The sequence below is a fragment of the Euprymna scolopes genome, chromosome 2 (assembly GCF_053919585.1).
Source record: "Euprymna scolopes isolate OS-2025 chromosome 2, ASM5391958v1, whole genome shotgun sequence".
In the NCBI taxonomy this organism is placed as follows: domain Eukaryota; kingdom Metazoa; phylum Mollusca; class Cephalopoda; order Sepiida; family Sepiolidae; genus Euprymna; species Euprymna scolopes.
Window position 1 is genome coordinate 105,700,689 of NC_136483.1, and position 27,960 is coordinate 105,728,648.

General features: G+C 32.6%; 1 protein-coding gene across 2 annotated transcripts in view; it reads right to left on the bottom strand.

Annotated features, from left to right (window-relative positions):
• Positions 1–2,823: 2,823 nt before the first annotated feature.
• LOC145294003 (inactive peptidyl-prolyl cis-trans isomerase FKBP6-like) overlaps positions 2,824–27,960 on the bottom strand; it is a 58,393-nt gene continuing 33,256 nt past the window's right edge. For both annotated transcript variants that reach the window (XM_080140957.1, XM_080140945.1), the window contains exons 7-14: positions 25,738–25,797; positions 23,168–23,227; positions 19,942–20,139; positions 16,908–17,017; positions 15,333–15,424; positions 11,835–11,916; positions 6,493–6,619; positions 2,824–3,371 (exon numbers count right to left, since the gene is read on the bottom strand). In XM_080140957.1, coding sequence (XP_079997083.1) covers positions 3,300–3,371; positions 6,493–6,619; positions 11,835–11,916; positions 15,333–15,424; positions 16,908–17,017; positions 19,942–20,139; positions 23,168–23,227; positions 25,738–25,797 — 801 coding nt within the window. In that variant the 3' untranslated portion in view covers positions 2,824–3,299. The remainder of the gene's footprint in view (positions 3,372–6,492; positions 6,620–11,834; positions 11,917–15,332; positions 15,425–16,907; positions 17,018–19,941; positions 20,140–23,167; positions 23,228–25,737; positions 25,798–27,960) is intronic.

Below are 27,960 nucleotides of genomic sequence, written 5' to 3' on the forward strand. Positions count from 1 at the left end.
ATTAAATGGTGAAAAATGGAATTTCTTCCTTTTCTTTGATATAAAACACCGTTCTAGGAATGAAAATGTTGTCATTGATACATTATCATGAACATGTGGTCCTGCTATTTCTTCCTTGGAGGAACTAAAATCAATTCATAATTTTTAAATACATCCTGGAATACAACACTTGGCATTTTGTAAGGTCACAAAATATGCAACTGTACTGACATGCAGAAGTTCAAATGTAATGTGAACAGACATCTTCCTGCTCATCTCCCTTCATAATACCCCTGCAACTTATGTCCCTGATAGTAGACTCCTACTTCAAAGTGGCACTGTGCCTTGTTTCGGGTGAAAATTGAATTTAAAAAAAAAAAAAAAAAATGCCATATTCAATCGACACGTGACTTCTGAATGTCCTACTTGTACCAAAATAAACCCCAATTTCTTAATTCCCCCAGAGTCATATTCTTATCAGTTCTACTGCCCCATTTCAATGTCTTTCTGTTGATTACAAAGGACCTCTTCCAGTATCCTTGCCAGGTTGCCGTTACATACATAAGATATTTATTTTATTTAGATATTTTCTATCTACATTTTTCTTTCTTTTTTTTTTTTCTTACTTGCCATGATGTAGTTTGGCACAGTTTATTTGTGGAAGAATTAAGTTTATGTATTGTTTTTAAAAATATTCCTGATGAAGGCTTTGTTATAAGCCGAAAATTTGAAACTTTAAATATATGTTTATTTAAAAAAAAAAAATATCCGCACGTGGTCGTTCTTTCTAACTTCATATTTTGAATTTCATTTTCTCCGTGCTTTTAGCAAGTGGATTACTTCTTTTTGTTACACATTTGTGCAGGAACGGGCACCTCCCACTGGACCGGACAATACACACTCACCAACTTTGACAAATAAACTGTACCAAATTACACCATGGCAAATAAGAAAAAAAAAAAAAAGAAAAAATATGTACTGTTTTTAAAAGTATTCCTGATGAAGGCTTTGTTATAAGCCGAAAATTTGAAACTTTAAATAAATGTTTACCTAAACAAAAAAATCTGCACATAGTCATTCTTTCTAAACTCATGTTTTGAATTATATATATATATATATATATATATATATATATATATACTAGCATGGATGCCTGGCATTGCCCGGGTCGACATAAAGTTCCCTTTTGAACACACCTACTATACTAAGGATATTAATCATTTTCATCGTGGGTAACATCGATGGAAAAGTCTTCTCAATTATTAAATCATTTCTTTCTGATAGGTTCATAAGAGTAGTAGTTGAGGGGCAAAAATCAGAAGCTCACAGTATTAATGCCGGTGTCCCTCAGGGATCCATCCTGGGCCCAACTCTTTTCCTGATCTACATTAATGATCTTCCAAATCACATCCTTACATCATTTGTAGACATTTATGCTGATGACACTACCATCTATGGTAGCACATCTAAGTCAGTAAACGACTAAGTTCTCTCCGATTCTCTTTCCTCTGATCTTGAGCATGTGGTACAATGGGGAAAGGAGTGGCTGGTTACTTTTAATGCATCTAAAACCAAGCTTCTCTCTTTACATCAACGTTCTGATCCCCATCTGCCATCAGTTGAAATGAATGGCTCTCGTCTTGAGGAGGCCTCAAGTTTTGACAAGCTTCTGGGCTTGACCTTTACTCCTGATCTTAAATGGAACAGGTACATCAAATCTGTTGCCATGCCGCTGGAAAAATGGTGGGGTCCTTCTATCGATCCAGTAGCTGATGCAATTCTCGATCTATATAAGAGCTAGGTACGTCCAAGGATGGAATACTGTTACCACATATGGGCAGGAGCTGCTAGAAAAGACTTGTCCTGCCTTGATAGAGTTCAAAATAGACTTTGTAGCCTCGTAGGAGATGTCCTTTTCTCTTCCCTGCAACCTCTATCTCACAGAAGAGATGTTGCGAGTTTGTCTCTGCTGTATCGTTATTTTCATGGAATGTGTTCGACTGAGCTTCAGTCTATGGTCCCCCCCTTGCCAAACTTTCACAAGAAACACTTGTCTAGCTGAAAACACTATCAATAATTCCTCCCACTCGTTATCTGTGCCTAAACCTAAACGTAGATTCCATGAACAAAGCTTCTTTCTTAGAACTGCACACCTGTGGAATCATCTCTGTTTTCCTGCTTTCCAGCTGACTACAATATGGTTGTCTTCAAGTCTAACTTAAACAAGTTCTTGATGTGGCGTTCCACTTGTTAACAAATTTACCGAATTTCTTTTACTAACGATTACTATATTGTCCAATTTCTACTGTACACTTTTTAACCCTTATCCTCGAGTGGCCTCTTGGCCTTGATAAGTGGTGATGCCTATGTCAAAAAAAAAAAAACAAAACAAAAAACTTAAACTAACATATCGCTAATTGATTGTAATAATACAATCAATTTTCCTCAATATAACAAACAAATGAGGTGACCTCTTAATCGTATATCTTTTAAAGAATCATAATATATATATATATATATATATAAAAATAAATGAAATACTAAACTAACGGACCTTTTGTATATATATTAATCAAATTGTGAACAAACAAAAACAAACAAACAGACAGGAATATGAATTTTTATATATATATATATATATATATATATATATATACACACACACAGACTAATAATCTTTAATAATCATTAAGGTTCATATTTCCCATTAACATTTCAATACAATGATAGATTGGACTGGATTTGAATATCACTTATAATTTGATTCTAAAATCAATATCAGCATTTTCCAAGTATACTTGCGATGTGTAAAAGAAAAAACTGAACATAAAGTCTGCGAACAAGTTAGATTGCATAAAATATATTTATTATTAACACATTTACATTTTGTCATATTAGATACTCCCCACACACACACACATTGTTTGTGGAGAGAAAACGAAACAAGTTGACTGATGGATTATACAAACTCTTGGCCTCATCATGAATGTTATTCTCACAATGTTTCAGTTGATGTAACCTCCGACCTTCTTCAGGCGCATCTTGTACAAACTCCAGAATCTGCACAAAATTTCAAACAAAACCCTTTATTTAATCCCTGGGGGTAGTTTGTTCTCATTCTGCCAGCCATGAAAAGGTAGAAGTCTTAAGTAATTTGCAATTGTATCCTTATCCTTGTATCAAACTGAAGACTGAATCTTCCAGCTCTAGGAGACTGCCATTTAGAACTGATTGTACTTTGAACTTTATCTGTTGCACCACAGGTAGCTCGAATAATCCAGATAATATAGCTGAGTAATAATTGAATGTTTATTTACACGTTAAGATAACACAACTTGATCATCTTGTAATTGTTCTTTGGTTTTCGCAATTCGTATATTTGAATGTTGACCCTGAAAAAAAAAAAAAAAAAAAAAAAAAAGAATTAGAGAAAAATGCTGGGGAGTAAAAAGTTTGTAGCATATAAAGACAGTTTCTCTATCATTTTAGAACGGCTACAGTAGCGTCCAAAACTAAGGGACAAAATTTAAAAACCTAATATTTGTTAGAAATAACAACCATGAAAAGCTGAAATTTTGACAACTGGTAGTTGTTATCATCCATAATAATCCTTTGCAAAGGATTCAAATTTTAGTATGTTATTATGGATGATAACTACCAGTTGTCAAAATTTCAGCTTTTCACAGTTGTTATTTCTAACAAATATTAGGTCTTAAAATTTTGTCCCTTAGTTTTGGACGCTACTGTATATTGATTATCTTCATTAGTATGATTAGATCATCCTGTGGGAGAAGAAAAGTTCATGCGGTTGAAGTTATTGTTTGATTTTTTGTCTTCTTGTCGAACCCTTGGTCCGAAGGCCTGTGTGGGTTATGTTGCATCTCAAGAGAGTAGTTGGAGATTAATCTGTTCTGAGAGCGAGAGAGAAAGAGTTGCTGTGATTTAATCTTTATGCACTTCATCACGTGTTCAGCTCACCAGAGAGGTGGCGTTTGATTGGTCAAGCCAGGAACGAAGTTGACTGCTATAACCAATCAGCAATGATATTACAAACAAAACATATTCACAATTATAAGCCGTGAGTATATCTGCTCCTACTGCTACAAGTTTCAAGATCTCAAGCAGCAGATATATTAGATAACAAGGATTTCCTAAGTAAACCTAGTATATAATCTATATATCTATAAAAGTAAAAGTGTCTGTATCTGTGTGTCTATGTGTGTACATTTCCCTACGCAATAACTCTGTCAACTTTTAGTCTACAGACTCGAAATTTGATATACAGGGTATTGAGATTTGGGAAAATCGATGTGATCGGTTTTCAGCCAGAAATTTGGCGATTAAGGGGTCAAAGTTCAACGATTTGACCTTTGAGAACTCTACCAAACTCCTCTGACAATTTTGGGTCTAAACACTTGAAATTTTACATATAGGTTCATTGGACATGGATCTAACTTAATAACTTGATTTGAGCCCAAAACAATAAATTTTAAGGGGTCATAATAGGGGTCAAAGTTAAAAAAATTGACCACTTTTTTTTTTTTTTTTTGCTCAACATACATCTCCAAATACCCGGGCAACGCTGGGCACCCATGCTAGTTAAATATGATATGATAACCAATAATCATAAAAAATAAAGCAGAATGCCAGTAAGAAAACTGCAATATGAGTAACAACAAAAACATAAGTGGCTAACAATAGTTGAGGGCAACCTTAAGGCTCCATCTTCATTAGTTCTTAACCTGATGTGTAAGTGAAGACACCATCTCTTTTCCAGGATTACTCCACTTACTCTTGATCCTTAGCTTATAATAACAAGATTTATCATTTTTAAAAGTCTTTGGTATGATTTAACCGAAAAAAACACTAACAATTATGCCAAATGAGTTACTTACTCTTAGCATACATAAATGACATTTTTATAAATATAAAAGATATTAAAATCCAAACATTAAAAAAAATTCTTTAGTAGTTTTTTTTTTCATCTAACAACTTTTCCAAGAAATGCGTATTCAGAGCTTTTTGAAAGAAGCTGTAAAAATTTGAACTTGTAAGAACTTGTAAAAATTCTTGGAGTTGGAGATGGATTCTTCAATCTTCAAAGAATCTCTATTTCTACTTATTTATAAAAAAAAAGTTTATCTATGGGAGTTCATTCTCTATAGACTCTGAAACAGCTGGGCTAATTTTTTTAAATTTCTTACAAATATATTTTATGCGTCAGAGTATTCTTAGGTTTTGTATCAAAATGCCTTTAGATAAGTATCCAAAGTCGATAATCCAAAAATTCCAATTAATGAAGGAACAGTTTGATTTTGACCGCCTTTCTACAGCCTAACATCATAGGTACATTTGAGAAGTTTTATCACCACACAAGCAGAAGGGTTCGGCATATAAAATCAACAATAGGTTCTTTGATAAGACAGAGGATCATTCAAAATGAATGTTTCTGTTTAGAGCACAATTTAATCATGATACTTAATTTTTGCATTTTGAACTTTGATTCAAGCCATTATATAAAAATAATTTTATAAAATCAACAGTAGGTTCTTTACAGTGAATTATAGACTACAATGTATTGTGGACTACGTCACTGTGAGGAGGTATGTGAAGCTTCCTCTTAGTGCACCACAGTGAGTCCCCGACTTGATTGAAAAATGGTTAATTTCACCGATTTCGATGATAATAAAAGTATTGAAAGTGTGGAACATTCGTTGATCCTGATTCAATCCCGGGCAACATTGGTTCTCTCTGTTAGTCAACAATTAAAATAAGGAGTTTGAATCAGAGTGGGAATTAGATATTTTTGAATTCTAGGAATCAGAGTCCAAATTTTTGGAATCCTGAGAGTCAGTGCGGGCAAAATCTGTCATTTCAAACAATTGCTATTCATTTGAATATTCCCTTTTTTATGGGGTGCTGGTTTTCCCCAACATCTTGGGGAAACTGGCTTGCAGCCAAAGTTAAGTGCATGATTTCATTCCCCTACGGTGTGATGTTTGACCTCGTTAAATTTACACACCTGTCACTTAACTTTTAAACAGTTTAATTTCAACCATTCTCAATTCCACTGCCCTTGTAACATCGAGGTAAGTTATCATGCTGTTTTTCCACCTTCGCCTCAAGGCTTCGGGTTTGAGCCTACCTGCCTACCAAAACTTTTTTTTTTCTTTTACATCTCTAAACACTTGGGCAACGCTGGGCACCCACACTAGTCTATTATATGAAGGAAAGATGTTAGTGTGAATGTGTTTATATGCCTCACTAAAACTTCCGAAATCCAAATTGAATAAGAATGATTCTGTTACTGCTTATTTATATGGCTCAGGCAACACTGGGTACCCTTGTTAGTGTGTATGTGTGTGTGTATATATATATCATGATGTAGCTATGTGTGTGTGCGTGTGTGTATATATATATATATATATATATATATTTATTGCAATTCAAAAAAACATTGTACCTATAAAATACTTTTCAGAAAATTAAATAAAAAAAGTAAACGAAACTCACAGATCCTGTTTGTACAACATAAAGTCCCATATTATCCACCGTTTCTAACACAAAATTCATTTCGCCTTCAGACATACTATACGTTGGTAATGGACATTCATCTTGGCACTTGTCATTCACAAAACCCCTGAATCAAAAATAAAAATGGAAATTTAATAACAATTATAAATTTTATATTTTAACAAAATCTATCACTAATAACTAGGGCTATGATAACAACATATTCTTTTCATTGTTTTGAATCTCGAGTATATATCCGACACAGTTAGACACAATCAACCGAGACCCACATCACTCTACATGAAAACATATAAGAGATCAATGGATATATACCTGAGAATCAAAACAAAGAAAAGAATATGCTGTTGTCATAGCCCTACTAATAACATCAAGAAGATCATACTTAAAAAGTTGGCCATTATATTGTGTGTTATGTTTTCTCGAGTACAAGATTGGAATGAAAAAGAAAAAGGACAATAATTAGAAAACAATTATATCTTCTTCTTCTTCTTGTTATATAAAAAGCAAACGTCTGTGTGTGTCCGCTATAAACTTTTGTCATCTGTATCGTTGTGGCATGGACATGGTATCGTAAGAAAGAATGATTTGTTGGACAAATAAAAAAAAATTAGAAAAAAAAAATGGTCAATTATTTCATGTAGAAATGTCGTTTTATTTGAAAGGAAAGGGTCATATAAAAATATTCAGCTACGATACTGAATCTTAAACATGCATGTGCAAATGCGAATTTCAAACTTATTTTTTTAATAGATAAATTTATGATGTGATAGCGTCGTTAAAATCTTAGTCTGATGGATAGGATGTTTGCTTACGGTCTTATGTTTTGCAAGTTTGCACCTGGTACGTGTCTGTTTTTTTGTTTTTGTTGCTTGCAAAATTTTACTTTCGATTTCACTTCCATTGCCACACTTTTTAAACCCACCCTCTCCTGCTGTCACAATTTAAAAATTTTTTTACGATCATATGTATTAATATTTATATTCTCTTAAAATTTACAGAAGCTTTTAACTTGTAAACTTAATTATTTCTTGATCTTATATATATCTTTTGTTCAAAAACTTGTGATGTAATTTTTCAAATTCCAATCTGCCTTATACACTTTAATGTACAAATTTTTTCACATCTTACTAAAGTATTTGACAATTTCTCTGGGTACATATGAAATACCGTTCTAATAAGAATTTTAAACAAATTTTATGTTGCATTGTATGACTAAAAATAAACATCATCTGGAAACAGCTGTAAACAGCTTAACATCTTTGTGTATATTCCTTATTTGGAATATGATTTTTAAATACATTGTTAAAAAAATATGCATATATGCTCAGCTCTACGTCACTAAAAACAGAGCCTGCAAGTTGATGAGTGATTTTTAGTTTTCTAATTCAATTTTGAATGTGTATATATTTATTCCAGCATAGACAAATGTATGAGGAATATACAAAATATGAAAGGTGGCACTTTTTCTTAATGGAAATCGCTCCAAACAAGGCATGAAGCCATTCGATGTAAGGAGCTAAAAACATGAACAAAAAAAATACTTCATGATCAAAAGTCAGCTAACAATAAGTGTCAGAGGGATAGATTCCAACTCAAATAGCAATTCTTGCACTTGTCAGAAACATCGTTCATGGAATGTGAGAACCAAAAGACAAAATGAGAGAAATGAGAGTTATGAATCTGCCAAAAGTAAACCCAAGATTCACTTTTTACTCTGCTAAATATGACCTGCAGGACCTGTGGAAATTCCACAGGGGACTCATTCATATGTAATATATTGATGTTGGCATTCTGTAGATGGTAAGTGTAAATGGAGACGCTCTGATATTATTGTAGCTTTTTTGTCCAAACTGCAGAAGTATTTATCTAAGCACCCACAAACACCTGGTAAAGCCCAGTCATAAAGTACGCTTAAATATGATATTTTAATTCTTGCAGGTTTCTATTATATATTATTATAGAGTTAATGTTCTATCGATTTTTATATATTATAAAGTTGCGATTTCAAAAATAAAAATATATAGCCATATGATTTGGGTGCATTAGCTTGAATCGAAACCGAAATAAAAACTTATAATATATATATATATATATATTTATATAACTTGAGTTCCTTCAGCCATAATCGAAACCGAAAAGAAATATTATGAAGAATTCTTGATAAAATTATTTATATAAAAAATAGATGATTTAAGTGCCATCAGCTGTAGTCGAAACCGAAACCAAAACTTATGAAGAATTCTTAGTAAAATTATTTATGACAAAAAATAAAAGAACATAACAATTAAACGACAATGTAAGCATGACACACAAAAGAACACACACGCTATCGCATTAATATGTAGATGATATACAAAGTGAGAAAAGAGAAGCTGACAAGATTTCATCCAAGGAAAATGTATCTAGCAGCTCTCCTGAAGAAAAGGTGAGGGTGGAGTGAGGGCAGTGTACATGGATGACTGATGTAGTGACATAGGCTATCTATCTCTCATGCATACGAAGACAACCTGTTTCTGTGACTGTTCTTTTAAATAAATCTTGTTTTAAATCGAATATTGGTGTCAACAAATGAAAATGACTTGGGTTCACAACGATGACAAAACCAATGATACACACGTCACTCATTGGTAATTGGTACATACAACATCTGAGGGAATATAGTGTCAAGCTGTGTAAAAGGTGTGCTATGGTGGACAGCAGCTTAGACCGCACTCGAAGGCCTAGAATTTATAAAAATTAACTTGGGAGAAAAAAAGGATAAATAAAAATATAGTCAATGATAGATTAATTTAAAAATCAATTTCTTAAAACTGTCTGACAGCTAACTACATATAAAATGGACGTTAAACCAAATATGATAATGAATAATATTTCTTTTAAAATAATGCATGCATGTAAGGTTTTATAATATAAGGAAAATAATTGTCGCTGTCAGCTAAGTATTCTTTAAATAAATAAAAGTCTCTTTTTTATTTATCTATTTAAATTTGTAACAACTTTTTAAAACAATATTCTGGATCATTTGCATTATTCCGACTACTGTTCTCATTGCGCTTATGTGATATCATCTTGGCACAGCACTGGATTCTTGGGGTGGGGGTTCACGACGTAATGCACGTGCAAGAGTACAAAAGTCACATTTGTTCTGACCTGTTCTATATTCATACTTTTGTGCCTATGCTATGACTTAAATCCACAAAACTTTTATTTTGGCATCACTGTTTCAAATGTGCTAAAGTACAAGGAGTAAACGTCATTAAGTGTCTGTTCATTATTTCTCTGCAATGTCAGAGAAGAATATGATCTTTTCTTGTGTCTGCAGCTGGAACAAGCATCGCTAGAATGGAAATAAAACTTTTGGATTTATAATTTATTTCTTAAAATTCCACGTTTCATTTTATCATGTATCAGTCATCGCTCATCAAAGCAGCCGACATGAAGCAACTGCTTGACTTACTGTCTCTTGAAGAACTACTTTTTCTCATATTAAAAAAGAAAACAACAGTTATCAGTCAAAGGCAACCCCGTTTCATTGCCATCCATTCCTGCGACATAAGCTGGAAGTAAGCTCTCGTCTTTATTGCGATAATTGTTTTCGCAGATGTACCCCCTGATCTTCTACTCAGGTATAGCTGACAAAACAAAAGCAAGCTATGCACATAGGTTAAGTAAAGAGTTCAGTTTGAAATTATATACAGGTTCCCAAGTTCCACAAGATACACCTAAACAAGATCGGAAGTTACATTGGTGTAAATATTGTAAGTATAACAATCAAGACAAGAATAGAAGTCCAAACAATACAAATATCAATCCTCATCTTAAAAACTACAAAAGAAAAAAAAAAAAGAAAAAAAAAAAAGATATTTTCTTTCTTCTTACTGTAAAAATGATTGTCAGGTAAATAATTTTTTAAAATAAACTTTCAACATTTTATTAATTTATTTATTGTATTAATACTAATTTAAATCTTTCGAAAAAATAAATATTCTCTTTTTTTCTTATTGTCAAAGTAATTATCAGCAAAATATTCTTTAAATAAATAAAACAAATGCCACGATTTTAATTATCATTTGTAACAATTAGCCAAATATCAAATTAAATTAAAATTTATTTTTTATGAACAAGTTCATCTATATGATTACATCTTCTCAGCCAACTCCTGCAGGTGGAAGATCCTCGAAAACAATGTTTTTATTTTTGAGATCAAACACTCAAGAGACAGAATTCATCTTGCTCCTTTGCCATATCGACTTCCTGCCATGATGTTACTTCCTGCGCATGTCAGCTTAATCTCTTATGGTTGGTTGGTTGGTTGTTTTTGTTTTACAGCATATCAACCCTTTTCGGGTTATTTAATGCCGAATCCAGTGATTTTGAAGAACAATTTTTTAATAGAGTATATTTATTTTTTTAAATTGGTTTCTATTTAACCCATAGTTGGGACCCTAACAGGTTCTACCACTCCGGTCAGAGTGGACCTGGGAGCAATGGCAATTAAAGGGTGGCTTCACACTCCCCAAAGCCCGCAAGATGGGGCCTCACCATTGGATATAGTTTAAGGTCATATCCAGGACCAAATCTCTTATGGGAAAATTTCCTTTTCTTACTTCATCAACGCTTACACAGATATTCTTTTTAACACCTATGTTCAAATAATGCTACTGTTAGACTTCCCCTCTGAGAGGGGAAGTCTAATGTCCCACAAGTCATAATCAATCAAAATACATAAATGTGCATAACATACTTTGCTGGGTATCTGTTTTTTTACCATGATCTTTCCATCCACAAACAAGTTTGTTCATATTCTGAAAATGAGGACCAAGACAAGTGGTTTATTTGCTTTATTGTTGTTGTTGGAGACAGACAGAGAGATTGATAATTATTGATTAATCATATCTTATCTGAACATCTCTAAAATGCCAAATTCGCATATGTGTGTGTTTCCAAGTGAACTGATGACTTCTCTCCTTGAACCATGTGGTAATTCACAATGTTCTAGATCTCATGTTTCTAAGCAACAATTTTTTCGCCTCTCCATCATTTAAGTATTTTCGATAAGAAATCTCAAGATACATATTCCTAATAACTTAGCTTCCCACAGGACCAAAGGTAGACACAAGGTCAGTTTTTAATGAGCAGAAAATAGAGTTCCTAAAAAGAGGCATTCTGAATTGGAGCAATAATTATAATTACCTCAGTCTACAAGGAATTCTCATTATCTGACTGAGGGCAGAATAAACTAAGAGTAGCATCAGAACAGATACTACATTTTATTCCTAATCAAAAGGCAGAATTGTTAATAGCTAAAAAGATTAACTCACAGTAAATAGTTGGTGACACTGTTTTGGAATTCTTTTGATACTGTGTCACTTTGGGATTTGTCCACTTCTGGAAGCGAGGTTGCTGAAAATAAAAATAATCAGAGAAGGACAGATAAAATGAAAATCATTATTTGGTTTTTAAAACATTTGAAAAGGTAGTTTAAGAAAGATTTTTTTGGTTTAAAGTTCATACACTAGATCCATTGCTATTTCTACTTCTTGCTAAGTCAGTTCTCTCTATCGATCCAAACACTTTCTCACACCAGAAACTTTCTTTGTCTTTACAAATATACTATCAGACCATATATGGAGTACTGTTGTCATATTTGGACTGGTGAATCTTTGTCCCATTTGAGGATTTTTGACTATGTTCAGAGGTGTATCTATAATTTGGTTGGTCCCATCCTTTCTTCATCCCTGTTACCCTTCCCTCACGGACACAATGTTGCTAGTCTCAGCCTATTCTATACTATTGTGGCATTTATTCTTCAGAATCGTCTGATTTATTCCCTGCTCTCTTTATTCCATCTTGTTAGTTTAATCGGATTCATCAATTTGCTGTTCAAATATCTCATCTACTAACACAAAATCGCACCTCTTCTTTCACTGTGACCAAATTAACAAAGTCTGCTTGTTATGCACACATCTTCCTATACTGAAGGAGGAGAACTTGAATGCCGACTAGACACTATCCTCGAATGTCTAAGGCCTCTCTGTACAAAGGTTTGTCAGAACAACCTAGCATGAGGATACTTTTCCCTAGAAGTAAACCCTGACGAAATATTCAAAATCACATTTCGCATTTGTGGCCCAAATAGGATCTCGATATGGCTAACCAACACTAGGAATGGTGCGCCTTCTCCAAATGATATTACCTCAAGTAATAGGATAAAACTGGATACTACACCAGACAAGATGAAGTCTTGGAATCCAGTAAGATCAAGAAACCACAAGAAAGGTATTCTATACAACATTTAAACGGTCAATTGAGAGAAGAAAGTTATGTTCCCAACTATTTTCGAACTCAATGCTAGATAAAGAACATTATGGAAGATTTGAATATCTATGTATCTCATACAGATGCAAGTGTTAACCCCAGGTAGAGGGCCCCTTAATTTCTGAGAACTTTGAAGTAAAATGAAAAAAAAAAAAATGAACACAAAGCCTGATGTACGATATGAAAAAAAAAAAAAAAAACTGGAATCTTAAGATCTTCCTCATTCCAATAATTATAGAAGCAACCGGACTCATGAAAAAATTATTTAAAAAAAAAATACCAAAGCAAATATACCTAATGAACCAGGTGCAAAAGAACTACAAGTGCACTCAAAGGAACAGTTAGAATTTTAAAAAGATCTCCCAGTTGGAGTGACTGAAATTGTTGGTGAATCTGGTAGGATGCCCCATCCCCATGAAAAACAAAATAAGAAAATCAACACAAATAATGCTGGTCTTAACAGAGAGGGAGAAGATAACGGAATACCAAGGTTTAATTTAAAGAAACTGGAATCTGAAGATTGCTATCATTCCAGTAATCATAGGAGCAACCGGACTCATGAAAAAGAATTTCAAAACCTGGTGAACCAACTGCAAGAGAAATACAAACAATTGCACTCAAAGGAACAGTTAGAATCTTAAAAAGATCTCTTGGTTAGAGTGACTGAAATTATGTCTGGCATCTGGTAGAACGCTCTATCCTCAGCAACAACAAAATAAAAAAATTAACACATTTAACCTTTCTGTAGTCATCAGATCTAAATCTACCTTTGAAACTCATGTTACACATCTATGGTGGTAACATGCTCATATCATATCTCTCCATGCAACGCATATTCTCAACCTTCACTGACCAAGTTTCATTTCCATGCAGTACAATGCAAAATATATTTATAGTGAAAATTGCCAACAAAAGTTTAAACGAATCAGAGTGACTTGTTTTGTATAAAATCTAAAGCAAAATCAAAGATTTGATATTTTCTACCCTACAAAAAAAATAAATAAATAAATAAAAAATAAAATAAAAATAATGTTTAAGAGCAACAGTTTTTGTTAAAAAAAGAGAAAAGAAAAAATTAAGCCAATGTTCATATGAACCCACATGCATTGATTGGCAAGTCAACAGTGAATTAGCATTATAAAAGACTGGGGAATTTGTGAGGAAAGGAGAGAGAAGAGAGTTGTTTCTCTTTTTTTTTTTCACACTACACATTTGACCCAGTGTGCAACAGGAGAAACGGTGTATGAAAGTGATTTCCGGTGACATACCGGAATGTATCTTCTGTTGAATTGTATTTCGGCTTTTCAGTATTTGCATAAGTATTGTATTTCTATTGTGCATAAAAGAATGACGAGACACAGATATATAAAAATATGATGATATATTTTTATTGCCATGGAGGATGGGGTCAAGGAGAATGGATTAGTGAGGAAGCAAGATGCACACACAGAAACTTGACAGGGTGGTTTTTTTTTGGATCAAATCCCCAATCAATTTCTCATACCAATTTTATGTTGATATTATATCACAATATGTGACACCTACACATTCGTCTACAAACATCCACTGTAGGACAGCACTATTAACATAACTATGCTCCTAGGACATTTATTCAACAATAGGGTATTTCCTTCTGTCACTAACTTTTGCAGGTGATTTCAATCATCAATTATTTTATTTCTGACAATCCAGCAAGCTTTTTTTCTCCCAACCATGAGGCTCGACTTCAATCAACAATTACTTTATTTTCAACAATCAATCATGTTTCCACCCAGTGTGTCTATGTCGATAACATCTACTCTTGTCAAATGATCTTTTTGGTACCCCGGCTTAAATATTTAACACTAGAATTTGTTCGCTATCGACAGATGTTTCACCTTTTACATGAGAACTTGTTCCCTATGGATGTACGCTCCAGCTTTTATGTGTTGCACTAGAATTGGATTGGAGTTCTGGATTTTCGGTATTCACTAAAACATGTTCCCTGTCGACTGATGTTCTATCTAGAATCTGTCCCTTTCAAGTTATAATTCATTATGAATGAGTTGAGAAAGGCTTATTCAAATACAGGAATAGTTTATTTTCAGAAAGTTTCTATTCAACACAGTTAAATTCACATTTTTTTGTATTGTACTGTTATCCCGAGTCTTTTACTCAGTCCCCAATGCAAAGGATGTTGCAGCAAGAATGAAAAAAAATCAAAACAAGAAAAGTTTATTTTTATGATTTATGATTTCGTCAATCATGATTATTAACCTACTATAATGATCATGTTGCAAACACCTATCCTATAATGGCCATCTTGCAAACAATTTTCCTATAATAGCTACATTGCAAACACCTTTCCTATAAGGACAACGTTATAAAATATCTTTTCTATAATGACCACATTGCAAAACACCTTTCCTATAATGGCTATGATGTAAACGTCTGTATTATAATAGTCACATTATAAGCAACCGTATTGATTTAAGAAAAATGTCTAAATGAGTGAGTCTTACCTGGTGTAGAAATGCCTTTGATATCCGTCTCAATACCAGACATCATTTTTTTATAAACACCAACTTCTATAAAATTAAACTTCTTTTCACTCCTATAAAAAAATAAATAAAAATTCACAATATCACAGCAGACAGATAATTTGCATTTTGTAGATTATTCAGACTACTATTGTCATCTTGCATATTATTTTCACAACATTCCGATCGTAAATAAGAATTGAACTTCCACTTCCAAAACATTGTCACTTAGAAATGATTGTTAATTAACACTTATCTGTTACACCACAAGGCCATGTGGATAATTCTAGCATGAATCCTTGAGAGCTTTAAGCTTAATTTTGCTTTTAGAAGTGTAGTATTATTTATTAACTCTAACTCATGGAATGTTTAATAACATTTACAATTCTTTCTGCAATCCAACCATATTTTATACAAATAAAAGTTCAATCTTGCCTGACTTGTTCATAAATGTTTGCATATTGATATATAACAATTTGTGACACCCACACATTCACCTGCAATTGCCCACCTTAGGACTTTACTGTTAATGTAACCATGTCCCAAAGGCATTTATTCAGCAATGGGGTATTTTTTTCTGCTGCTAACCTTTGCAAGTGATGTCAAATGACAATTATTTGGTACTTGTACAGTTTAATCAAGACATTAAAAAATGAAAATATCGAAAAAAAAAAAAAAAAGGGTTATATTGTACATATCCGTTTTGGACTGAAGATCTCCGAAAAAAAATTCATTTAATTTGATCGACGCGTTGAAGTCAGCCACTATGAAATTTGTTGAACACGCCATGGGGAGATAACTCCAGTTAAAGTGCCGACACTCCCTCTCCATCTTTATTACTAGCTTTTCTTCCTAAAAATCGAACCGTTTGCTCGATACCATAATAAATTGTTTTTTTCGCTGTAAAATAAAAACTACTTGATAAAATTAAGTGAAATTTTTTTTATGGAGAACTTTGTTCCATAACAAACTTTTTTTTTTTTTTTTTTCGATATTTTCATTTATTAATGTCTTGATTAAACTGTACACATACCAATTATTTTATTCCTGACAACCGAGTTTGTTTTACCTGACCAGCTGGTTTGATTCAAGCAACAATTATTTTATTTTTGACAATCAATTATGTTTTTTTTTCTAGCCAGGTAAGTGAGCCTACTTCTGCCTTATGACCTTTCTGGTACACTGAACATGGACATCAGGCCCATCATGTCTTTATGTGGCGAAAAATTGCAATGTTGATGAGATAGTCTGTGGGTACATAAAATTCTTTTATGTCTATTCCTCTTGTGCTGGATCTGAAATACTCATAGGATCTCCCTGCTCAAATGTTATCCTTTTGATGTCTGCTTTTTTTTTTTTTTTTTTTTTAGAATCCATGTTTCACATCCACAAATGGCTACTGGAAAAATGCACCAAGAAAGAGACAAGGGTGAATTAGACATTCTGGATAACGTATGTATGAATATTAAATCGCCTTAGCGTATTATTTCATAGATCATGAATTGATTACTTTTAGTTGCACAACAGAAGCAGAAATCAGAAAATCACAATACTTACTCTTCAACTTGTTTTAATTCTTTCTCGATGCAGGAATCACGTGGTAACATCTTTTTCGCTTTATACAAATATTTCTTGGCTTGGTCAAATTGTTTCAGTTGATGATATGCCTGGGAGAAAGAAATGAAAACATGCAACAATTATCTTAGATCCAAGTTGTTGTTGTTGTTATTCATCATCATCATCTTGGATTTAACATCTATTTTACAAGCTGGCATCTGTTGAACAGCTTTAAGAAATTAATTTCCAAACTAACCTATCTCTAGCCAGGTCTTTATTTATCCCTCTTTCTCTCAAGTCCATTTCTACCACTTCCTACCATGTTTTTCTGAGCGTTCCTCTACAAACTGAACTTACTACATGAACTGTTCTACATCTAACCCAAGAATTCTCATCCATTTTCTTTTTTACAACACATTCTACTCTTTTGCACACATCACACTATACTTTCCAGATTTAATCTTTATTTGAGGTCATCAAAACTAAACATGTCCTTAATATGCACATCACATATACATCATATCATTCTCATCATTTCTCTTCATGCAACACCTATCCTCAACCCTCACTGGTCAGGTTTCACTTTCACAAATCATAACACTGCATACATATACTTGATAGACGCTTCACTCGGTCAACAGTGGTAATGCTTTGCTGATTGGTACTACTTACTCCATCCACTTCTAATTCTTGCAATTACACTAACACCTGTTTCACCCTCTGCTCTAATGGTATCACCAATGAGGTCTTTTCTATTTCTCAACAACAACAAAAACAAAAAACACTTCTTTCAGTCGTCAGCACAAAAATTCCACTCACTAAAATCCTTGTCACTCGTCTTTTTATACACTTTCTATTTTGCTACATTTGCATATCACATATGATCTCTTCTGTGGCGGTCATGTATATTTTTGATGCTCTATCCGTTGCCATATTTCTTTCTTGTTTTCCTGTCAGTAAGTCTGCTTTTTATATCTCTGGCTTTCTTTTCAGTTTTCACTCTTTTACAAACAAGATAATAAAACTCCAACAACCTCAATATTTTCACCATCCAAATATACTTTTGTTCACACCTGAGTTCATTCATTTCTATTGTCTTATATTTCTTGCACATAAACTAGTTATCCTCTGTCAACCTACCAGTAATTCTAATGCACTTCTTATGTACCTGTAACAGAGCGCAGACGCAAATATGGCAGCTGCATGCAAATGACCGAGCCGAGTGCAAGATGGCGTCTCAGCAAGAAAGAAGGAAAAAGATTATTTTTGGGGAAAAAAAACTAAAAAACATCTCATCGATTACAAACTTAAATTTCAGATTAATAAAAAACATTTTCCAAAAGAAAATTTTTTAATAACTTTTATCATTGGAGATCAGTTTTCAATCATAACGTTCTAATAAATTGAACACACACTTTGTGACCATCACAGAGAAAAATATTGCGACTTTTATGCAACTGGAGTTTATTCCTGTCGAAAAAAAAAAAAAAAAAAAAAGAAAAGAAAAATGGGAGTTAGGGTAAATTTTTACTTTCTTTCCAACTCGATGACAACTTTTACAGGTTTTCAGGACATTTATATTTGGGGCAGACAAGTAGTTTTTTTTAAATTCACAACAAATAATTCTTATGAAAGGCAAGAAATAATTTATTTAAAAAAAAAACCCCAAAAAAACAAATAAGTTAAAGAATTCAACAATCAAAAAATAAATTTTTTCTGACATGTTGGGGCAGACAAATTTTTAAAAATTCACAACAAATAATTGCTACCAAAGGCAAGAAATAATTTAAAACAAATAATACACAAATAATTTAAAGAATTGTCCCACTTCTTATTGATACTTTCCTCTTGCATTTACAGCATTTATGACAGATCTTGTAATTTTGGAAAGATGAATAGACATAGCATGTCCACAAGAACACAACTGGTTGCTTGTAACAAGATGTTTTGCCTGTGCATACTGTAACCCATTATTTTCTGTAAAATTTTGCAAAAGGTCTATTCTTTGAGTGGGCATTTTCCTGTAAGGATTCTTTCAAGCGAGCTGACACCGATGAAATAGATAAGACAGATGAGAAATAGAGAGGGTAGAAGGGGGTTCAAGAAAGTTCCCTTCCTACCCCCATCTTTTTTAGACGTAAATAAACACTGGTCGTGTAAGAGAGTCACAAGATTTTTCTCTGTGATGGTCACAAAGTATGTGTTCAATTTAGCAGAACATTATAATTGAAAACTGATCCCCAGGTGATAAAAGCCATAATTTTTTTTTTTTTTCCAGAATTTTTTTTTTAATCTGAATGTTTAGTTTGTAATCAATGAGATTAACGTGAAAAAAGAAAAAAAAAGTTTAGAATTTAAAGGTGGCGGTCAATTTCCTAAACGTCTGCTGAAAAAGATTATAAAAAGAAGAATGTGTGTGCAGACCGATGATCACATCAGAGAAGAGAACAGTATTCAAGGATCATGTTACAGAGATATGGGTGACGTCACAGCCCAGATGAGAAGTCACACGTGGCTGGAAAAGGAGAAATAAACATCTTTTGTTAAAATCTGAAACATCCAGTTGAATTTCTTTCCTCTTCCTTTTCTTATGTTCCTTGCGATGGAGTCTACAATGTGTTGGGTCCCTATATGTTAACGCGTGTAAAACGCGGGTTACGTTACATACCGAATGCTTACAAGCCACACAAAAGATTAAACTGCATTTGATTCACTTTCCAAACTCTCTTCTTCATACAAAAGTCTGACAAAAAGGTACACCTGTACATCGCTATGAATAAATGCAAAAGTTTGGCTCATTCCTCACTTCTTTCATTTTTACTGATAAACTTAAATTATTCAGACTACTGTTCTCATCTTGGCTTTTTATTCTAACAACATTTTAGCCAATGTAACCTTCAACCTTCTTCCCGTGCTTTCAGTTTAGTGTTGTACCTCAGATGCACAATGGTTCAGGCTATGTCTCTATGTCATTGACTTACATACGTGTCATCATATCATTTTCTGGGGTGGGGGTGGGGGGGAGCATCCATACCTGTCCCATTCGGAATAAAGCTTTCGGGTTGTCTTTGTCCATGTTTAACACCTTGCGGCAGTAAGTAATCGCATTGTAGGAGTGAGCAAGACGTAGGCAGCAGAGCGTCATGTTGAGGCTGAGTGAAATCAAAATCCGTCGACTTTCTCGTTCCTCTTCATCGTTTTTTAGGTGGCAACCTTCCATCAAGTTTGCAGCCTCAAAAAAGCAAAAAAGATTATTGTATAAACAGCTTTGTTGATAACTCACAAATAAATATAACAATTTCATAAAAAAAATTACATCCTTCAGACAGTTCATCCAGTATAAGTATGTGTGTGTGTGTGTGTATATATAATTATATATAATGTAATAAAATAAAAAATAATTCTTTTCTGTTCCTTCTCTCTTTTACCCCCATCATACAGCTTCCTATAAAATATTTTTTTCCAATTCTAATCTCCAAAAATTTTCCATTTCTAATTTGAATGTTTTCAAAGTCAGTGTTGTCTTTTTACGTTTACTTTTGTATAATGCCTGCTTTTTCTCTTCTTCTGACGAGAAGCGCTTAGCTTTGAAATTTCATGGCTCAGAAAGGTTTCTTTCTTATTCCTCTTTCTGTTACCCTTATTGACTTGATAATGTAATAAAGTTCCTATGTAACTTTACGCTTTATCTTCTTAACTCATACTCTCTCTCTCTCTCTATATATATATATATATATATATATACACACATCAGATCATGATGTTATAATCATTAGATCACTATGGACGGACGTCTCGACATTTAATAATAACTGTTTAAATTTCAACTGTCTTTCTTGTGGTTAACATTGGCTATGAGGCTTGTGCCTTGCTAATGGAGTCAGAGATGGCTTCATGCCCAGGTTTGAATTTCCCAACCGACTGTAATCGTGATTTCCAGCACTGATGATTCCCAAAAAGGATGAAACACTAGTGACTGTAAGTATTAAAAAAAAAAAACTATTATAGTAATAACTATATTTATATATAAACTTTTTATCTACTATATAAATAAAATAGAGTTTTGAGGTTTTTCCCCCCCTCTTTAATCAGACATCATAGGACTATAAACACAGGCAGCACAGAAAATCTCTATATGATAATGTTTCCTGGGATTACCTGATAATTGTTTATGGAAAATAACAGTCGTTTCTGCTGATTTTATGATTTCTTTATCAATTTAGCCCAAGTTGACTCTCCTAAATAAGCCATACTTAAAGGAGGTAGGAGAATATTCCACTCAATCATAAAAATCTACTAAAAAACATAAAATTCACCAGAAAATTCACTTCATCAGCTTCATTTCTCAAAAAAAAAGAAAAAAAAAAAAAAAAAAAAAAAAAGACTTGTAGTTTCATTTACACATTTCATTAATTTATTTTTCTATTACGTCTTTACTATACAATTAATCACTGCTGCCTTTTGCTTTGAATCTTTGTTTCCAAGCTATTTAATAGACTTTTCATATTAGCGATTTACTTTACCCGAATGCTTACAAAATCTATTACAGAAAAATAAAGATGGTGTCTGCCTATAATCCATTCCATATAAACAACGGCATTAACTAGTATATATATATATATATATATATATATATATATATATATATATATATATATATACACTAGGAAATGTACCCGGTATTACCTGATATGAAACATAACATTAAATTCCTTTAAAAAAAAAAATGAAGTACAAAGAAACTGAAACATGTACATGCAAATATTATGCTTTTTCTAAACAGTTTAATTCTTGTAGGTGTAAAAAAAAACTACTTGAGCTAAGATCAAAACCAGAACTTAAAGACAGTTTGTCAAGTATGATAACCATTAGGCCAGCTTGACACAATCTTTAAAAAGTGTTTTCAAACCTTCTTATTCTAAACAAAGAATGTGAAACATTGACAAACAGATAAAAATCCAACGAGTCCCACTTACCATTTTTTCATTTTCGACCCATTAGCAGCCCTTTTTTCTGGATGAAAACCAATTAAAAAAATTTTCCACATGTCTGAATACTCTATATACTAAATTTCAAGTTAGTAAATTCGTTGAGTATGTAGGTTGAGAAATGACCTCCCACACACATTGTCATTTATATAATTAGTTATATTTTTTTTGGAAAAAGAAATCCAGCAGAGTGCTCTATATAAGGAAAATCCAAAAATAAGAGCATATTATTTATGTTTTGTTTACAGAAAGTTTAGATAAGTCATCGGTACTGTCAGTTTCAAACCCGATAATTAGGAACCGTTTCAGAAACTATATCAAGCTCTCTTCAGCCAATACTCCTCCATGATGAGGAGAACTTGATATGGGTATCTAAAACGGTCCCTAATAATTGGGTTTGAAACCAACAGTACTGATGACTTATCTCATCTAAACTTTCTGAAAACAAAACATAAATATATAACATGCACGCATGAACATTGAGTTATATATAACACCATGTTAATGTGTGTGTGTGTGTCATGTTTGTGCATTTGCTATAGACACAAAGGTTAGAGAATAGTCATATCGTCATAAAAACATGGATCTGAATGGCCAATGAGAAAATAGCTAAAATCGAAATGAAACCAAACCATCCTGACATTTAATATAACATGATCACCCACTTTCATGTCATTCTAGCTTTTTAGACCAGTTAAAAAAAAAAGATGTTTATTATGGAGGATAAATTCTATGCATTTTCTTTATTTTGAGAAGGGGGGGGGATATGGTGAAAAGATAGTAAAATGAAATAATAATTACTTATCCTAGTGCTAATCCTAGGCTTGAGTGGTAAGCCTCTCTCTCTAAAATCCCTACCACTAATCCTAAGTTTGACTGCCTCTTCAAATAAATAATGTAACAAAACATGTAATAATCTGAAGATATAGCCCCTCCCCCCAAGAAAAACAATGGATGAAGAACCATTCTATGTTAAATTTATATGTGAAACTGATACCCATTCTATTTTTTTTATTTCTTTCTTCTTCTTTCTACCAAGTTTTTCTGGGTGTTCTCATATAATCACCTAAAAAAAATGTATAATCCCTGTTTTTGTGGGTGGGTGGATAGAAAAGTATGTTAATACTCTTTTACATACTGAAAATATCGACTGATGTTTTAATTCAATTTTTGCTTTTAAATTCATAAAACTTTATTAAAATTAGCATAATTTTGCCTAAATGTTTATTTTCAAGAAGAAAAAACAGTACAGTATTAGTACGGAAAAATTACCTGTTTGTATTTATTAAAGGCTTTCTTGAATTGGTTTTGAGAAAAAAATTGTGTTCCCAGCTGAAAGATAATGAAAATAATGTAGAATCAAATTGACACCAAATGGCACAGAAAGAACTCCAATTGACTGAAAATTTTTTTTATTTAAATGAAGCAATAGTTATAGAATAGATTATTCACTCATGAATTAGCCACCAATCAAAATCCACAAAATGAACTTGCCCATATAAACATCACGGAATGTTTCAGTCTGCTTATAAACTAACTTTCTAGACTTCTATTTTAGTTTTTAACTGATTAGACAGCTGAACATTGACTACTCAATTCAATAACTAAAAAAATTACTATTTTAGCTTATACTAAAGATGTAGGAACAAAATAGAAAGACAAATAAAATGTTTCTAATTCATTATGATCATTTGGCAATACACATACGAGTCATGAAATTATATTTATTTGGGATGTGATATCTTACAATTCCAACCATCAAAATTAGAGATTATTTAGCTCATGGTAGCAAATAGAAAGGTTGCAGAATGAACAGATTATCCAGTTAAGAGATTTAAAAAAAAAACTTTTGATTCACTCCAAAACAAAACACATTACCACTGAAATGTAAGGGACTACTTTGAATTAGAGGTCATATCTATAAATGTATCCTAAGTGGGAAAACAGTGAATAAAGAGGGAATTCCAAAGATAAATGTAACAGAGCCGCTAGCATTGTTAGCAGCAGCAGCTGCACAAGATACATATGCAGATGACCATGCCGGTGTGCGATGTAACGTCACAGCGGAGAAGAAAAAAAAATGTACCACACAGTGAGGACCGGAGAAGAAATTGTGTGCCGGTAAAGATGAATGTTTGGCTTGTGGTGGCGAGAGACTTAACTACATGACAGATGACAAACTAAATGAACTGTTTGAAACAAGACACAATGCGTTGTTGGAAATACCAAGAATAAATGTCTTTTGTTAAAACTGAAAAAAAATTGCTGAGTCGAATTTCTCCCTTTCCTTTCTAGGAGACATTTTCTTTCTTTTTTACTTTACTTTCTGCTTTCTATACAGATTTTTACATTTTTTCCTTTTTTTTTTTTTTTTTTCCACTTGCATTTCTCTTCTGTTAAAACACTTGAGGTTAAAAAGTCTGGCATTACTTTTGAATTTCTACCTCCACCCTCCAAGTAATCAATAAAAGAAAATATAAAAAAGCAAAGTCACCAGTTGATGTTTTTTTCTCTTTAGGTCATCAGAAAAGACTAACATTTTTTTTATTCAGTCTAATCATCCTATCGAAATTAAAAAAAAAAAAAAAGCATTAGAAAGATTTACATTGGAATGCAAATAGCAAGTCAGATGACCCCAGCTATCTAAAATGAACTTGTAAAAAAATTCTCTACTCTAAATAAAAAGTCAACAATAGGTATCTTTTTTCTTTTTAGGTCATCAGAAATGATAATAAATTCTGGTACTTATCCAGAATTCCTCCTATATTAAAAAACAAAACAAACAAAAATATCATATTCCAAAAATTACATAAATTGATTATTTTTAAATAAGAAAATCAAATTTTATGAATAACCAAAGAGGGACTGCCTTGCCCATCATTTTGAAAAAACAAAAATCTTAAGAAACAAGAGAAATAACTCAACAATAATTCAAACCTGCAAGATTTTTGTTGTAATTCTTACAAATTCCCATTAATCACTTAAAAACGATTTTCTTTATAAGAACAAAATTTACATGATTTTTTGATATTTTTGTTTTTAGGTGCATACATAAGATTTTTGTTTATTTTTGTTTTTTAATATAGAGGGAATTTTGAAAAAGAACCTAAATTCTATATGAAAAATTACATTACTGATGTAAATTTATGACTTCATATAAGTGCAAACAGAGTGAAGCATATCCCCCCCCCCCCGGGCTCTGTTATTTTTGATACAGGGTGAATAATAATGATATCAAATAATCTGACATCCAAAAAGATTTGGTGTTTATTTTGATTTATGCACAAAGTGAAATATTACAGTTCAAAATAAAATAATTTGAAACTTTATGAATATACTTACTTATCAGTTGAAAGTATTATTACGGAAAATTATCAAGTAGAATTTTAATAAAAAATAAAATTAATTTACTATTAAGCATTAACAAACTCTGAAAACTATATCACAAGATCGCATATCATCTTCATATTAGAAGAAGAGAGATAATCTTTTATGAAGTGATGGCTTCAAGATTCATAATTGAGTCACTTTATTTTTATTTTAATAGAATAATTAGAGACTGAATAAAAAAATGTTAGTCATTTCTGATGAATTAAAGAGAAAAAAACACCAGCTGGTAACTGCCTTTTTTTTTTCTTTAATAAAATTTCCAATTCCTGTACACTTATGATTGTATTTTTAACATTTTAATAAAACATACAATTCCTTTATCTAATTTGCTTTCCAAATTCTCTTTTGAGAGTCACTACAGGAGAGCCTCTTTTGAACATACAACTAATAAATTGAAACTTATTCAGTTAAATTCCAATGTTAAACGAAATTAAAAGAAAAAAAAAACTTACGATTTTCTCTGAATGAACTAACTCGTGCATTCGATCAAAAGTTACTTTTTGACGTTCATCCTGAATAAAAGACAAATGAATATAAAAACAAAACATTACAAAACAAGAATAAAATGGTAATAAAAAGTAATACCACCTCAAATGATATAACTATAATACTACAACTACTGCATAGTTTGATGTCAGCTGTTGCAGTTCTTGCCTTCTTGTCGTGTTACCATTGCTGTTAATGGCTTCTCTCATGGCATCATACCACAACATAACAGACCTCTCTCAATAGACTGTCAGATTTATGATAAGTTTGATGAAGATTCAACTGGATAAGATTTAGTTACTGAAGTCTGTGCCTTCCATTCAAGTCACTGCACTTTGAGGGTTGATTTACACAAAGACTCAGGAAAGAACCAGAGACCTTTAATTCTTCAGAAACAAAATGAGAAACAGAAAAAACATATAGAAAACAAAAAGAGGATCGCCGGCAGTAATGAGAAACCGCCGTTTAAAAGTGCGGATCGTTAACATGATCCAATGCCCAAGACACCACTATTTCTATTCAAGGGCAAAGTTGGACACAAGGTCAGTTTTTAACATGGGGAAAATCCAACTCCTCCGAAAGAGACACTTTCAACTGAGGCAAAAATAAATATTGCCTCAGTTTAGAAGGATTTACTATTCACTGACCGAAGAAATAAAAAAATGAAGCATAGTATTAGAATAGACACTACACTTTGCTCCTATTCAAAAAAGGCCAGGGAAAGATACCACTGTTAACGAGCCAGATTAGATTGTTACATTACACTCACCACCACTTAACTACTTATCACAGCGGCATTCAGTCTTGGTGGATTGAACCGGTTTTCTCCACTGCTGGAAGAAGTTTCTAGGGAATATCAAATTCATAAATTTGTCAGTGATTAGCTAATGAAATGACTCATTTGCATAGATGGCGACATGGTATACTTCATTTGTTTTTTTGTTGTTATTATTCAATGATTTCCGAATTTGTGTTGATTTAACTTGTTTTAAAGAAAACTACTGTCCTTCCACTATTACAGACACAAGATACAAAACAGTAACGTTACCCCCCCCCATCCTGGACGAGGATAGTTATCTTCACTGAAGATATTGGCCAATTCATTTTGCGCATCCGTTTCATTACAGTTATCGTTTGGAGCCAATACACAATCTGGCAGCTATTCCTTCGAGATAGAAATAATGAAGGGTTTCAAACAGGAAGTTATGGGACATGACAAAATTGGTGCATTCTACAAGGCTTCTTCACTTACCAAAGACAGAACAGCTAAAGTGTACCATTAAAACAGATACTACACTTTGCTCCTAGCTAACAACTACAATTTAGTTAGGTGACTAGTATATGTGAAATTAAGCAAAATATAGTCTACATTTGGATTCCGTACGCTTGGCAGCTCTATTCCAAATTCATAATGATTGGTTTAGACGTGAATCCTGGCAACCATTTCTTCAAGATAGAAATAATAAAAAGGTTTCAAACAGGATTTATAGAATACTAGCAGGGGAGGGGTGCCCGTCTTTGCCCAGGCATAAAATATGCTTAAATTTGATATTTTAATTTGTCCAAATTTAGTATAGACTAGCATTTCAGCCTGGCGTTTCCCGGATGTTTGGAGGTGTATGCTGAGGAAAAAAAAAAAAAAAAGCGGTCAATTTATTTTTAATTTTGACCCCTATTATGACCCCTTAACATTTGTTTTGGGCTCAAATCAAGTTATTAAGTTAGATCCATGTCCAAGGAACCTACATCTAAAATTTCAAGTGTTTAGACCCAAAATTGGCGGATGAGTTTGGTAGAGTTCTCAAATGTCAAATCGTTGAACTTTGACCTCTTAACAGCCAAATTTTTGTCCGAAAACGGATTACAAAGATTTTATCCAATCTCAGTACCCTGTATATCAAATTTCGAATCTGTAGACTTAAAATTGACAGAGTTATTGTACACAGACACAGACAGACAGACACATTCACTTTTATAGATATATGGATTATTACAGAGTTGTGATTTCAAAAAGAAGTATTTGAGTGCCATCAGCTAAAATTGAAACCGAAACTGTAGCATTCAAAATGACATGCATTAAAAATTAAAAATAAACTAAGATGAATGTACAAAATGTATAATAATTTTTTTCAATTTTGACCCATTTTTGACCCCTTAAAAATTATTTTAACCGGCTAAAGATCCATAAA